The sequence below is a fragment of the Panthera pardus genome, unplaced genomic scaffold (genome assembly GCF_024362965.1).
Source record: "Panthera pardus isolate Hobbes unplaced genomic scaffold, ASM2436296v1 HiC_scaffold_10, whole genome shotgun sequence".
Classification (NCBI taxonomy): Eukaryota; Metazoa; Chordata; class Mammalia; order Carnivora; family Felidae; genus Panthera; species Panthera pardus.
This window is the reverse complement of record NW_026526655.1, coordinates 51,053,751-51,067,856: the sequence shown is the minus strand read 5'-3', so window position 1 is coordinate 51,067,856 and position 14,106 is coordinate 51,053,751. Positions and strand designations below refer to the sequence as shown.

The 14,106-nt window shown below is 37.0% G+C and overlaps 1 protein-coding gene across 2 annotated transcripts in view; it reads left to right on the top strand.

Moving 5' to 3' along the window:
- Nucleotides 1-6,092: 6,092 nt before the first annotated feature.
- DNAJC10 (DnaJ heat shock protein family (Hsp40) member C10) overlaps nt 6,093-14,106 on the top strand; it is a 52,851-nt gene continuing 44,837 nt past the window's right edge. Inside the window, exons 1-4 of one of the 2 annotated variants that reach the window (XM_053907153.1) lie at nt 6,093-6,557; nt 8,036-8,384; nt 9,837-10,002; nt 11,599-11,649. In XM_053907153.1, coding sequence (XP_053763128.1) covers nt 8,181-8,384; nt 9,837-10,002; nt 11,599-11,649 — 421 coding nt within the window. In that variant the 5' untranslated portion in view covers nt 6,093-6,557; nt 8,036-8,180. The other variant, XM_053907156.1, reaches the window with a different exon arrangement.

The following is a 14,106-nucleotide window of genomic DNA, read 5'->3' as shown; positions in this document are numbered from 1 at the left end:
CTAGGGTCTTTCCTTGACACCTCGAAAATGCTCATTTCCTCACTCTACCTGTCTGGCAGAAGATGCTTCCACTATGCACTACTCGATTGGTTGAAGTAGAGTATTAGAGGAAGCTAGAAAAAAGTTATCATAGTAAACCTGAGATTCTCGTTCTTGGAAAGTCTTGCTTGGAAAGTTGGTCCTTGCCTGGTGTCTGGGAATTTGGCTGATAACTTCTGGAGGAGGGGGCGGGGCAGGGACACCTTTCCTGAATGGCTTGCTGTGGCTGAAATCTAAAAACAATGTAGTTTGTGCTGAAAATCTATTTTCCTTCTGGGGGTCTAGAATTTTGGTGCATGCTAAGCAAAGGATGCCTACATTCCCAGCTCCCAGGAAAAATTTTGGTCACTTAGTCTTTACTGAGCTTCCCTTGAACACAACCCTTTGCACATGTGGTCACAGCACTTTGCACGTGTTGCCACAACTCGCTGCTGGAGTTGTGTCCCCTATGTGACTCTACTGAGAGAGGACCCTTGGAAGCTTCCACCTGGTTTCCTCCAGACTCAACCTGTGAACCTCCTCTCTTTGCTGATTCTGCTTTGTTCCCTTACCCTGTATTAAATCGCAGCCATGAGTACAATTATATTCTTATTCCAATGGATCATTCTAGTGAAGTGTCCAGCCTGGGGATGGTCTTGGGGACATCCCACACAGGGGACAACCTGCATAGCTACCCTAAATGCAGTGACTCAACCAAAAGACACCTATAAGCTCCCTCATTCCCATGTCCTTCTCTTCATTAGTTACAAACATCCAGAGCCATTCTCACATTTTACAGTGTTTTTCCTTGTGCTTTACTCAGTGATTTCTTCTGTCGATACACATTTCAGGGATTCCTCAAAAGTTTCTGGTCCAATGAAGAGGGCACTTGTTCTGCAACAATGATGTGGATTTTTTTTTTTTTAAATAAACTTCTCTATCATCTCCAAAAACCTGGGATGTAGGTAGGCTGGCAGGCACATTTTATCAATTGATAATCTTATCTCCTGGCCCCCTATTGTTTATCGAGTAAAATGGAAAGACAAAATATTTCCCATATTTGGGACTGTCAACCCATATTTGCTTTGTACTGCTTTCATTTCAATTTAGCAAGTATTTATGTAGGAATTAGTGCCAAGAAAAACCATCATTTACAAAATACACATACATATGTGTGCTTGTGTGTATATATATATGTGTGTGTGTGTGTGTGTGTGTGTGTGTGTGTGTGTGTGTGTGTGTATACGCATATATGTGTATGCGTGTGTACATTCCTGTCTGCTTTATTTTGACTTTTAGTTTAAGGGCTTAGTTACCACATAACTTTTTTTTAACACTAAAAACTGTAGTCTCAAAATAATTGAGATGTAGGGAAACAAGCATAAAAGAAAGGTTAACTACAGCTAAAGTTTGACCTACTTGTTAGAGATGAGAATATGAAATTATAATCATCACGGAAATATAAGCAACCACAAATTCAAATATTTTCAACACATATATCAAATACCAATTCCATTAGTGGATGCTGTAGGTGATTTTAAGATATCAATTATTGTGTCCTTACAAATTTGATATGGTCTAATAAGCTATTACAATTTACCCCCAAAATGAAACACTTGTGACAGGTTATTATGTTGTTTTGAAAAAAATATATGGAAATAACACCTAATTTTAGCTTAAATAAATGTTGTCAAAAATATTTCAATTAATTGATTGTGGTGCTCCTTACAGACTCCAGATCTAGACCACCCAGGCTGAAATCCAACATCTGCCACTTACTAACTGGGTCACATTGGTCAAGTAGCTTAACCTCTTCTAGCCTCAGTTTCTTCATCTGTAAAATTGATGTAATAATTGCACTTACCTCACAGAATTGTTATGACAATTAAATGTGTTAATACAAGTAAAGTGCTTGATAGAGTGTCTAGGACATATAAAGCACATGTAAGTTTTATTGTGATGATCATTATCATTTCACACTGGTTGGGAAGACAGGAAACATAGGTTATATTCTCATTTCATCCATTTACATTTCAGTGTCTTTGGCAAGTACTCATCAACTTTCCTGGGCCACAGTTTCCTCCCCTACAAATTTAAAGAATGCACTCCATCACCTCAAAGATTTTATCTGGTTCTGAAACTCCAAATTTATTATGTATTTTTTTTTGAAATTCAAAAACACCCATATTGCACCCTCATTTGATTCTGAGCCATTAAGCCCCAACTTGAGTCTTTATAGAACTTATTGTTTATACCACTCATTTGAAATCTATTATTATATTATATTTCTACATGTGAATGTGTGTTCTTCATGTCCCTCCCCTTTGGCCAGATGATAATGACTTTAGGAACAAAGGTCCATTCTTTCCTCTTTGCACATGATAAATATTGACTTTTCATTCCATCATAATGCATGCATTGAATAGGCACCAAGCACTGTTCTAGCTAGACCTTGAGGGAAAAAGTAAATAAAATCTAATTCCTGATCTGAAAGAATTCATTATAATAGACCAACCAATGAAACATAATTACTATATGGAATGATAAATGCAATAATAATGGATGAAATCCTCAAATATGCTTGAATGGCTCACAGAAAATTATTTTTTAGAAGAAACATGAACAGGTCTTAAAAGATGAGTAGCAATGCCCCAGATGGAATAAAAAAAAAGAAATGAAAACAGTCCCCTAGTTATAACATATCTCATGCAGATATGATAGAACAAGGGTATCAAATTTTGATTTATTATACTGATGCTGGTAAGGCTTTGGTTTCCCTAAAGCAGGTGGACATCCCTGATGTCAATTATCTGAAGTATAAATGTGTCTTCAAATGTCTTTCTCTTACCCTACCATGACCAATTCATCACCAAATTACATATATATATATACATATATATATATACACACATATATATATATCCTTTTACTTTTTTCTTGAATCTATTTATTTCTCTGCACCTGCACTAATTCCATCATAGAATTTACATTCTGTTTTTTAATTTGTAAATTCTTTATTAAGGTATAATTGAAATATTAGTTTCAGATATGCAACATAACATTTATATATGTTGTGAAATGACCACCAAAATAAGTCTAATTAACATCCATCCCATACATAGTCACAGAATTTTTTCTTTTTTAAAAAATTTTTTTGAATGTTTATTCATTTTTGAGAGAGAGACAGAGCATGAGCGGGGGAGGGGCAGGAGAGAGGTATATACAGTATCCGAAGCAGGCTCCAGGCTCTGAGCTGTCAGCACAGAGCCCAACGCAGGGCTTGAACTCATGAGCCGTGAGATCATGACCTGAGCCGAAGTTGGACGCTCAACCAACTGAGCCACCCAGGCGCCCCAGAAGTTTTTTTCTTATGGTGAGAACTTTTAGCATCTATTCTCTTAGTAACTTTCAAGTATGCATTACAATATTATTAACTACAGTCACCATGCTGTACATTACATCCCTAGGACTTATTTATTTTATGACTGGAAGTTTGTACCTTTTGACTTTCTCCATCCATCCCACCCACCCCCTACTCCCAGCCTCTGGCAATCAACAATCTGCTCCCTGTATCTATGAGTTTGGTGTTGTGTGTGTGTGTGTGTGTGTGTGTGTGTGTGTGTGTGTGTGTTTTAGATTCCATATGTAAGTAAGGTCATATGGTATTTGTCTTTTTCTTTATGTCCTTTTTCACTTAGCATAATGCCCTCAAAATCAATCCATGTTGTCACAAATGACAAGATTTCATTCTTTTTTATGGCTAAATAATATTGTTTTACATATATACTACATTCTCTTTATCCATTCATCTATCAATCAACATTTAGGTTGTTTCCATATCTTGGCTATTGTGAATAATGCTGCAACGAACATGAGGGTGCATAGATCTTTTCTAATAAGTCTTTTCATTTTCTTAGGGTAAATACCCAGAAGTAGAATTGCTAGATCATATGGTAGTTGTATTTTTAATTTTTTGAGGAACTTCCATACCGTTTTTCATAGGGGCTGCACCAATTTATATTCTCATCAACAGTACAAGGGTTCCCTTTTCTCCACATCCTCACTAACACTTGTTATTTTTTTTCTCTTTTTGATAATAGTCATTCTGACTAGTATGAGGTGATATCCCATTGTGTTTTTGACTTGTATTTCCCTGATGATTAATGATGCTGAACACCTTTTCATATGCTTCTTGGCCACCAATATGTCTTCTTTAAAAAAATGTCTATTCAGATCCTCTTCCCATTTTAAAAAATTTTAATGTTTATTTTTGTGAGAGAGAGACAGAGTGCAAGCAGGGGAGGGGCAGAGAGAGAGGGAGACACAGAATCCAAAGCAGGCTCCAGGCTCTGAGCTGTCAGCCCAGAGCCCAACATGGGGCTATGAAACCTGCCTACAAAACAAACCGTTGAGATCGTGACCTGAGCCTAAATTGGACACTCATCTGACTGAGTCACCCAGGTGCCCCACTCTGCCCATTTTTTAAATTAAATTGTTTGGGGTGTTTGCTATTGAGTTTATAGGTGTTTATATTTTTTGGATATCAACCCTTTATCAGATATATAACCTGCAAATATTTTTCTCCCATTCCAAAGGCTGTCTTTTCATTTAGTTGATGGTTTCCTTTGCTGTGTAAATTCTAGGTATCAGAATTCCCCAAGATTTTATCCTTGGCTCACAGCTTTTATTCTGCATACTTTCTCTGGGTACTCTTATTTATACTCATGGCTCCAGCTACCACAGATTATTTGATAATCTCCTATTTTTTTCTTCAGTCTAAATATTCCCCATGAGATTTAGGCCAGATATATTTATTCGGACATAATCTAGGATCTTTGAAATAGATATATCCAAATCAGAACCCTTTATTTTTTCCCCCGATCCTCATTCAGTGCATGTATTCAGCTACCTAAACCAGAACTAACCTTAGATCCTTCCTCTCCTTTATTTCCCATATCCAAGCAATAACCATTTCTTGCCAAATTTACCTTCTCTAGCACTCACTCTTCTAATTGTTCTTCCTTTCTCATCTGGTTCCCTTTGTATTCACTTTCCAAAAGCTACCAGAACAATCTAAAATACAGCCTGAGTCCCTTACTTTAAAAGCTTTAAGGGGCTTCCTCATTACCAAAAAGATAGTCTATGTTCTCATCATAGCATAAAACCCACTGTGATCAGCTCCCTGCTTGATTCGCCAGTTTTCTATCTTGCTTTCCAATTTACTCTAAAGATTTTGTTGGTACACACACAGTGTGACATAATGATTAGCATCGCAGTCTTTGGAGTCAAGCTGCTTAAGTGTGAATCCCAGGTCTATCACATATTTACCTGTTTCCACAATTGTGAAATGGATATAATTATAGTCAAAATAATATAAGAATATTTGGAGGACTGAATTAATACGTGTATACTTAGACTAGTTCCTACCACATATTTACTATTACATTAGGCTCTTCTAATATTTCTGCCTTTGTTCACCTCCTTCCTTCTCTTTCTTGCAATGTATTAGTTCAGCTATGGATCCCATTCAGTCAGTTTTTTATAAGCTTACATTTGATTTACTACCCATGAAATTGTTACCAATTACAACGTATTTCATATTAGGGTTAATGTCTTAAGCAGGCATCCTCACAATGTTTTTTTTTCTTTTGATGGTTGCAAATGTAGCTACTTCCACTGTTCTGTGTTCCACAGATCAAAACTGAAGTTTTTGTACCAAACCACTTAAATGTAAAGGTGAGAGAAAGAAGTATGGATAACTCCCCAGTTTCTAGCGTGAATGACTAGGAAACCAGACAATACTGTAGAATGCTCAAATGTTTGTTCTAACACACACACAAATATTTTTATTTCTCCCAAGTTTCCTACTGACTCTTCAGCCCGCTAGATAAAGCTCCCCTTTATCCACAAAATTTCCCCTCTCTGCCACACCCACCCACCAACCAGAAAAACGCTCTATAGCTCTAATTTCCCTTTAAGAATATGGCCACACGGAAATTGCACGCCTAAACCCGCCTCCCAGGTTTCCCTGTCACCATAGCAACGGGAGAAGGAAGGGGCGGGCTCCCTCAACCTACGTCCGGCCTGCCGCGTGCGCCAGCCGGTTTAATGCGGGGGCGCGGGCTTCTGGGGTTGAACAGGTTTTTCAGCTCCGGGTTGGACCCGGAGCCGGAGCCGGATTCAACGCTGATGGCCACGTCAACCTAAAGCTAAACCGCCCTCCCCACCCAGCTGCCGCCGCGCCCGCCGAGTTGCTGCGGGTGTTCCCAGGCCGCGTCCTCTCCGCCTTTCCCACAGTGCCCCGCGGCAGGCCCCGCCCCGGTTCGCCGTGGGGACCGGGGCGCGAGGAGCCGACTGGAACTGCAGCGCTCGTTGCTGCCGGTGCGGCTCGTCCTCCCCCATCCCGAGCGCGGCGGCCCGGCGGTCGGAGAGTGCGCGCTTTGTTAACGCGCGCACAGCTTGCGCTCGGCCGGGTGGGGTCAGCCGCCGGGAATTGAGGATGGGGGAGTAGCTGCAGGAGGCGACCCCGCTACACTGAGGTGGGCATGGGCCGGGGCCCGGGGCTCTGTAGGAGCCGGCGGCGGCCTGGGCCCTCCTGGAAGGGAGAGCGCAATGCCTGTGCACCTCAGTCTCCCCTCCCTTCCTCTCTGCCCCTGCGACGGGTTTTGTGTTCTCGCTCCCCATCTTTTTCTGATTATCTACATCATCACCCTTCTGACCTCGTCTCCCCACGTCTTGCTACAGTTTCTCTCACTTAAGCCTCAGTCACTCAGTCTCTTTTCACCCTAACCCGGCCGGAGACTTCACACACCAGCAGCACTTCTTGGTCTCTTTCACGGGACTTCCCCAACTTTCCCCTCTCCCCGCATCCTATTCTGGGGTGATGGCAGCCAGAAATCCTTCATACTGCCTTTACCTGCAGCTTCCACCCGTCCCCGAAGCTTGGCGGAGATCAAGTCAACCACACCCACGCTGACTGAGAACGACCGCTAGCAACACCACTTGTCCCATAGTGGTATTGGAGAATATGTTCTCTATTTTCCTCTAGTTTTTTAGTCTGATACTTGTTACTCGCCATCACTATGCTTTACAAAGTTATGTTTTGGTTGCATGAAACAAGTTAGAAATGAGCCAAAGACCGTTCGCAGGTAAGGAGAAGATTTAGACATTTAGGATTAAATGAAGAAAGGAGAAACAATGCTAAGAAGGTTAGATTTTTCAAAGTGTTTTGGTATCTTTTGTGATCTGATGAAGTGGAGATTATTGACCCTACACAGGTGAGCATGTTAAAGTAACTGATTCCTTCTCCTTTTCTGTTTCCTTTTCATTTTTATTTATCTTAGATGTAAACTTTGCGATAAAATTACACTGTTAACTTGTAGTTATTATTCGACTATTTATATAAAGTAGTCTCTACTTACATGTAGTGTAAGGACCTTTTGAGCAAATTCGGAACAAACCGGCCATACTAAGTATGTTGTCTAACAATGTAAATTCACTGCCCTTGTTGGAAGAGGTGTATGAAAAATACTCTTTGAAAGGACCCTTCCTTCCTTCTAGTCCTTCCAAAGGATATTTTCTACAAGTGAAATCTGATTAAAATGAAAACGATGTAGTCTTACAGTGGTAAAAGAAGTGGCCAAAAAGGAAGTGGTTTTACAAAAGAGCTGTGCTTAATTAAGCTAGATAGAAAAGGAAGGAAACGTTTTTTTCCCAGACTTGTGTTCTGGTGCTGATCAGAGCAAATCATTGAATTTGTTTTCAAAGTGTTCTAGCTAGCTACAACCGCACACTACCCTTTACACTTACCTCCTATCTTGAGTGGTTTCACAAATCTGGCTACCTGGATATGGAAGCAGTGAAGGGGCCCCCAAAGAATAGAGCCTGGGCACTCACCCTGATTTGCCATCAAATGGAGCTTGTATTACTGGCCATGTTATTTAACAGTGTTATTGCTGGGTTTTTTTGTTTGTTTGTTTTTTAATGTATTTTTAACTACCTTGTTTCCTCTCTTTAGATTGACATTTTGGGAGGAAATTTCATGATCCTTGATTCGCCCTGGGAGTAATGTGAACAGAAGTTCTCAAACCTGCATATTCTATCAGTTGGAACCAGCGTGTATCTTAATGTTCACTTAAATCAGAACTTGTGTAAGAAAAAGAATGGGAGTCTGGTTAAATAAAAATGACTACGTCAGAGACTTGAAAAGGGTCATTCTGTGTTTTCTAATAGTGTATATGGCCGTTTTAGTGGGCACAGATCAGGATTTTTACAGTTTACTTGGAGTATCCAAAACTGCAAGCAGTAGAGAAATAAGACAAGCTTTTAAGAAATTGGCGTTGAAGCTACATCCTGATAAAAACCCGGTAGGTAGTTTTCTCTTTAAATACATCTGATTAATGTATTTCAGTGAAGTTTTGATACATAGTTAAATTTTAAGTGCTCAAAATGCTTAAAAACAATCACATGTCAAAAGTCACAATTTAGCTTCTGTACTAAAAAACAGAAGCAGCAAAATATTCTGGTTGAGAACAGTGTGAAAGAATATTGATATCAAAAATGCAATTCCCTGTTAATTTGAAAACTGAGTTGTACCAGTTCCATTACAGATGTTAATTCCAAAACCAACGATAATGTCTATGGGGTAGTTGAAGTAGTTTTCTCAGTAAAGTAAGTTAAGAACAAGTATTTTATAACTGTAATAGGAAAATTACTCCCTTAGAACTTGGAAGTTTCTTGCTAAAAATGGCAGTAATAACTAATAATAACATGCTTCAACTTGTACTGTTTTCTCCATGCACAAATCCCACACCAGAGTCAGAAATTATTACAAATGAAAACTTAAGAGCAGCCAAATCCAGGTAATTCCAGGCATAAATATTTGATTATGTATTCAATTACGTCATCTTTAAAAACTAATTTAGTTTTAATACTTATGGTATTTTTTATAATGTATCTAATTATTTTAATGAGATTTAACTCCTCAAGGATTTGAAAGGTATGGTTTATAATTTTCTGTTTTCTATATAAAATGCCTAAAAGAGGGTTATTTTATTTTGATTGCATAAAGTTCAGCAGTAGAATCAATATTTCACTAAAACTTGTTAGTTGGTTATCTTTCCCTGGAGATTTACCTTGTATTAATATTTAGAATTTTTATTTTTTCATATTTTTCTTTAAAATTTCAGAAATATGATTTTTAAGTTTCCATATGAAAGATAGTAAACCTTTTACATCTAATTATTATTTAGATGAAAGCATTCTTCAAAAACCAGTTCTGTGAAAGAGTAACGAATGAGGAACATTTCCAATCCAGTCTTGAGTTTTACTCTGATACTAGTCTCATTTAATCATTTGATGGATTGGGGGACATTTCTGTTTGTTTGTTTTTGGTTAATATGTTGATTTTGCCTCAAATAGAAAAATTACCTACAAATTTCTTTGTAATTGTCTTGGGATAAAAAATAATATTTACAAAATTAAAGGTTTCAAGGTTTTATTAGTTTTTCTCAATTGCATTTCATGTAAGGAATGACTTATATTGTAGGGCCATATCTTTCAGCTTTTTGAGGCCTCAATTCTCATTTCTCTGTTCTTTTCTTATTCTTTTTTTTTTTTTTTTTTTTTTTTGGAAGATTATAGTTCTTCAAAATACTTTCTAATTTCAATCCATAATAACCCATTTCATACTGTATTCTTCCTCCTTATTTTGATGTCTGTTCTCCCAGAAATTTCAAGGTTAAATTAAAACTTCATAGAGGTTTTGGAGATACTTGATCACATATCTGAAACAACTATTATGTCTAATATTTTAATAGAATAACCCAAACGCACATAGTGATTTTTTAAAAATAAATAGAGCATATGAAGTACTCAAAGATGAAGATCTGCGGAAAAAGTATGACAAATACGGAGAAAAGGGACTTGCAGATAATCAAGAAGGTGGCCAATATGAAAGCTGGAATTATTACCGTTATGATTTTGGTAAGGTGATATGATACTCTGTGAAATCTTGTTTTTTATTTGAGTAAATTTAGAAAATTAATTTTGTTTCACCACTTAACATAGGCAGTTAATATGTGTCACCTTGACTCTGTTTAATGTAACATGGGAGCTGCGTTCAAAAGGAAAGTCAGGTGGTATGTAGATATTCTCTGCACAGATGTGAAGGTATTTTGGTTATGATCTTGTTAGATACTTTTAAAATAAGGATTGTAGTTTAATTAAAAAAAGAATATTTGCAGTAGATGTTAAATCCTAAAGCCTTTTAGTATTTTTAAAGCATCATATTTTCCAAGAAAATCTGAAGTTTCCTTTAAGTTTAATAGTGGTCAGTTCAGTAGAAATGCCATCCTTCTCTTGTGGAATCCTTATTAATAATAGGATTGACGTGTTGACAGGAATAAGAAATGAGGGAAGTGTGGAGGGAGGAAGCAAGTTAAAGAAATCAAGGGCAGGTAAAGTAAACACAGGTATCCAGCAAGGCTAGAGGGAGCATTTGCTTACCCGGTATTTCTCTTCATTATTGATTAGCCTCAAATGCACACTAAGAACTGAGGTATGCTTTTATATTAGACTACATAAAATATTTTAGATTCATATCTGGAGTATTTGTTTCTCAAGACTGCCTTTTTTTTTCCTTCAAAATAGTATTTTCTAATATATCACTGCAGCTCAGTAGTATATATCTGATATCAGTAGACTACATTTCATGGGCTAAAATCTGGCCAGCCACCTGTTTTTGTAAGGTTTTAATTAATCCTAGAATTATGAGAATATGATAATTAGAATAAAATTATGCTCATTTATTTGCATATTATCTGTGGCTTCTTTCACTTCAGGGGCAAAATTGAATAGTTGTGACAGAAACCATGTGTCCCACAAGGCCTATTTAACTGGCCTCTGCAGAATAAGTTTACTGACACCTGGTTTATATCCATCACTAGTATTATTTTGGTATCTTATATAGAAACAAATTTTCTCACACTGGTTTTAATTACGATAAGTAAAATTTGTATTAATTAAGTTGGTCTTTGTCTCTATAAGCATTCTAATAAGACTTTTAACAGTAGGAAATACTTTAGTGATACTATTTATTTAAAAAAAAACATAATCAGAAAAGGAAGTGACGTCTCTAGTTAACAGTAAGGTATCAGTGTCAATTTCCTAGATTTTGTTAAAACTACATAAGTCATCATTAGGGGAAGCTGAGTGAAGGGAACATGTAAGTCTGTGCTATTTTTACTACTTCCTGGTAGTCTATAATTATTGCAAAATAAAAAATTAAAAAATAATGGAAATTTTCTGTGGAGATGAAATTATGGGTATTGGGAACCCCCAAACATAGCTGCAACAGTCCATATTGGGAAACTAATTTTTTGTTTTTTATCATTCTTTAGATGCATTACCAGTGGTATTTACTCTTGGTCTTTCTGTTTATTGCACTTTCTTCAACTTTGACATTTAGTATAGTAATCTGATTTTTTTGGTGTTTAAAACAAGACCTAAGTAATCTGTTTCTATGTGGTAATTTATTTTTATGATAAACTGTTAATTTTATAATGTTTGCTTTTAAATTAGGTATTTATGATGATGATCCTGAAATCATAACATTGGATAGAAGAGAGTTTGGTAAGTTTGTGGGCATATGATTTTCTAAAACTGGTCCAAGACCAGTCTCTTACCTAAAACTCTTGAGGACAGATATATTTGAAATTTAGAAAATTTTTTGATTGCAGCAAGATAATGTGGTATTGTTAACTTTTTAAATATAATAGTTTTACTAGCAAAAATAGGTTTATTCAGGAATAGCAGAAAATTATAATTCAGGACACACAAGCTATGGCAAAACCAAAGGCCAGTCTAGCAAATAAAAGTAATGTTCTTTTATGGAGGAGGAGGAGGAAGTTCAGAGGGGTTGTTTTGAATGAAAGTCCATTAGAAAAGCAGGAATTCAAAGTGATGACAGTTTCTCATTAGCTGATTTGCAGGGGTAGTCAATTTCTTATAAAAATTCAGTGTACATCTTTTCCTGTTCTGACCTGATCATTTTTTCCTTTGATAATTCTTGTGTTAGGGTCTGCAGTTGATAGTTTTTCCTGTAATTGACATTGAGTCATGTGATTTCCACCTTTTCACTTTCCCAGTCCACTTTAGTGAGATTTTCCTGTATTAATTTTTACATTTCCCCCTTTTGATCAAGATCTTTTTCTGAAAGTATACCTAATCAAGAGTCAGTTATTTCATATTTAATGGTTTTGTTCCTCAATCCCAAGAAGGATCTTTCAGGAAGGTACATAGCAGTTAGAAGCCACTTATGGCCTCATTTCATTAATGAGGAAGGCAAGGAAAGAGAACTCTCATGCACTTCTCATGTATAGTTCATATTTATAAAGATCGTAAACATTGGAGATCATTTCTTTATTGGGTACATGATTGTTACAAAAGATTGGCAGACAACAAAATACAACACTTAAGATATATGCAAAACAAGAAGTAACAAAATTCTTGGTTCTAAACCAAGACCCGAGATCTGAAAGTAGCTAACTGAAAATATTTATTGGCATTTATTCCAACTTCAGGGAGAAAAGTTCTCCCTGCAGAGTTATGGGTGCCTTCTGGAAGTCCCACTTAAAGTAGCCATGAAAGCAAAACGGTGAATACTGCAAAAGCACACTGAATTAACCAAGTGCATTTGGGAGGATACTGTGCAAGTATAAACATGAAGTAATAGCTAATCAACTTCTTGCAAAAAATAACAGAACCTCAAAAAAAAAATAGCAAAACCTCAAAGATGTATTAAAACAGTATTGTTATCTCAAAAGAACTGTTTGGAAACAAATGTTACCTAATAATACAGCCTGTAAGGTTGCAAATTGAGAGGCCATGAATTTAGATAAGAGTTTTAGAGTCAGATAATAAATGAAAGAAAGACTTGTGGATTCCAAAGCTTCTAATCCTTCAGAAAAAGCAGCTAAAGAATTAATGTGATCACAGAATCATGATGAGGGTGTTTCTGAAAGGCCATAATCAGAAGAAGAGATTTCCCCCTTTTTGCAGAGGTTTGGGAAATGCAGGCAGTCTTCCCTTCTCTCTCACATGCAAAGAGAAAAAAGGGAAGTTGGGTGTCCAAAAGCGAGGGACTTCATCAGGTTTTGTTTTGTTTTTTAAGTCCTAAAAGCTGTGCTTGGTGTTTCCAAATAATAGAGTCAGGTTTGTCTTTTTTTTTTTTTTTTTTTTTTTTTTTTGGGTAAAGCATATAGAGGTTGAGCTATAAGAGAGAAGTTTGGAATCCAGTTTCAACATTGGCTAGTCAGTCCAAGAAAACGTTGTAATTAAATACTGGTTTTAGATTTGAGGGAAGTCAGGATGCAATGAAGCCTCCCAGAATCCAAATGTAGCCCTTATTCTGAAATCAGGTTTTGTTCCCTGGTTTTGTTTGTCTACACCCTAAGTGTAGAACCTGAGTTTGAGCAAACTGCATTTTTTCTTTGGAGACTTTATGTCCAAGTCCAAAAGTTTTAAAGGGTAGGTATTGTCTTCCTGTGAAAGAGGTTTGAGAAGGGCAGCAGAGAAGCAAATGTAACAAAGTAGAACCTGAGAAAACTATGTCATCCAAATCAGCTTTTAAGGTTTGGAAAAAATGAGAAGGACTCTCTGTGACACCTTAGAGCATTACTGTTCAGGTATATTTCTGTTCTTCCAGAATACAAACAAAAATAAATTGGCTAGCCTTACCAACTGGAATACTAAAAGTGTACTATATAGATAGTAGTGAAAAATTTGCTTGTGTGGGAATAGATATCTGTAGCCTATGGGGGTTAGGAACAACAGGGTGCCAAGTGATAAAAATGTTATTTATTGCTTGGAGGTCCTGAACAAACCTCCTTTCTTGGCCATTTAGTTTTCTCATAGGTAAAATAAGGATGTCATGGGCACTAGTGCAGGGAATAATGAGACCCTGAGCCTTGTAATCTTCTGTGTGGGCTGGATGCCTTGAAGGACTTCTTTAAGGTATTCATTAATTCTGGGGAGGGGGTTGAGGGATCTGTTTGAATCTTGATGGGAGATGCACTGTAGATTCTGCCA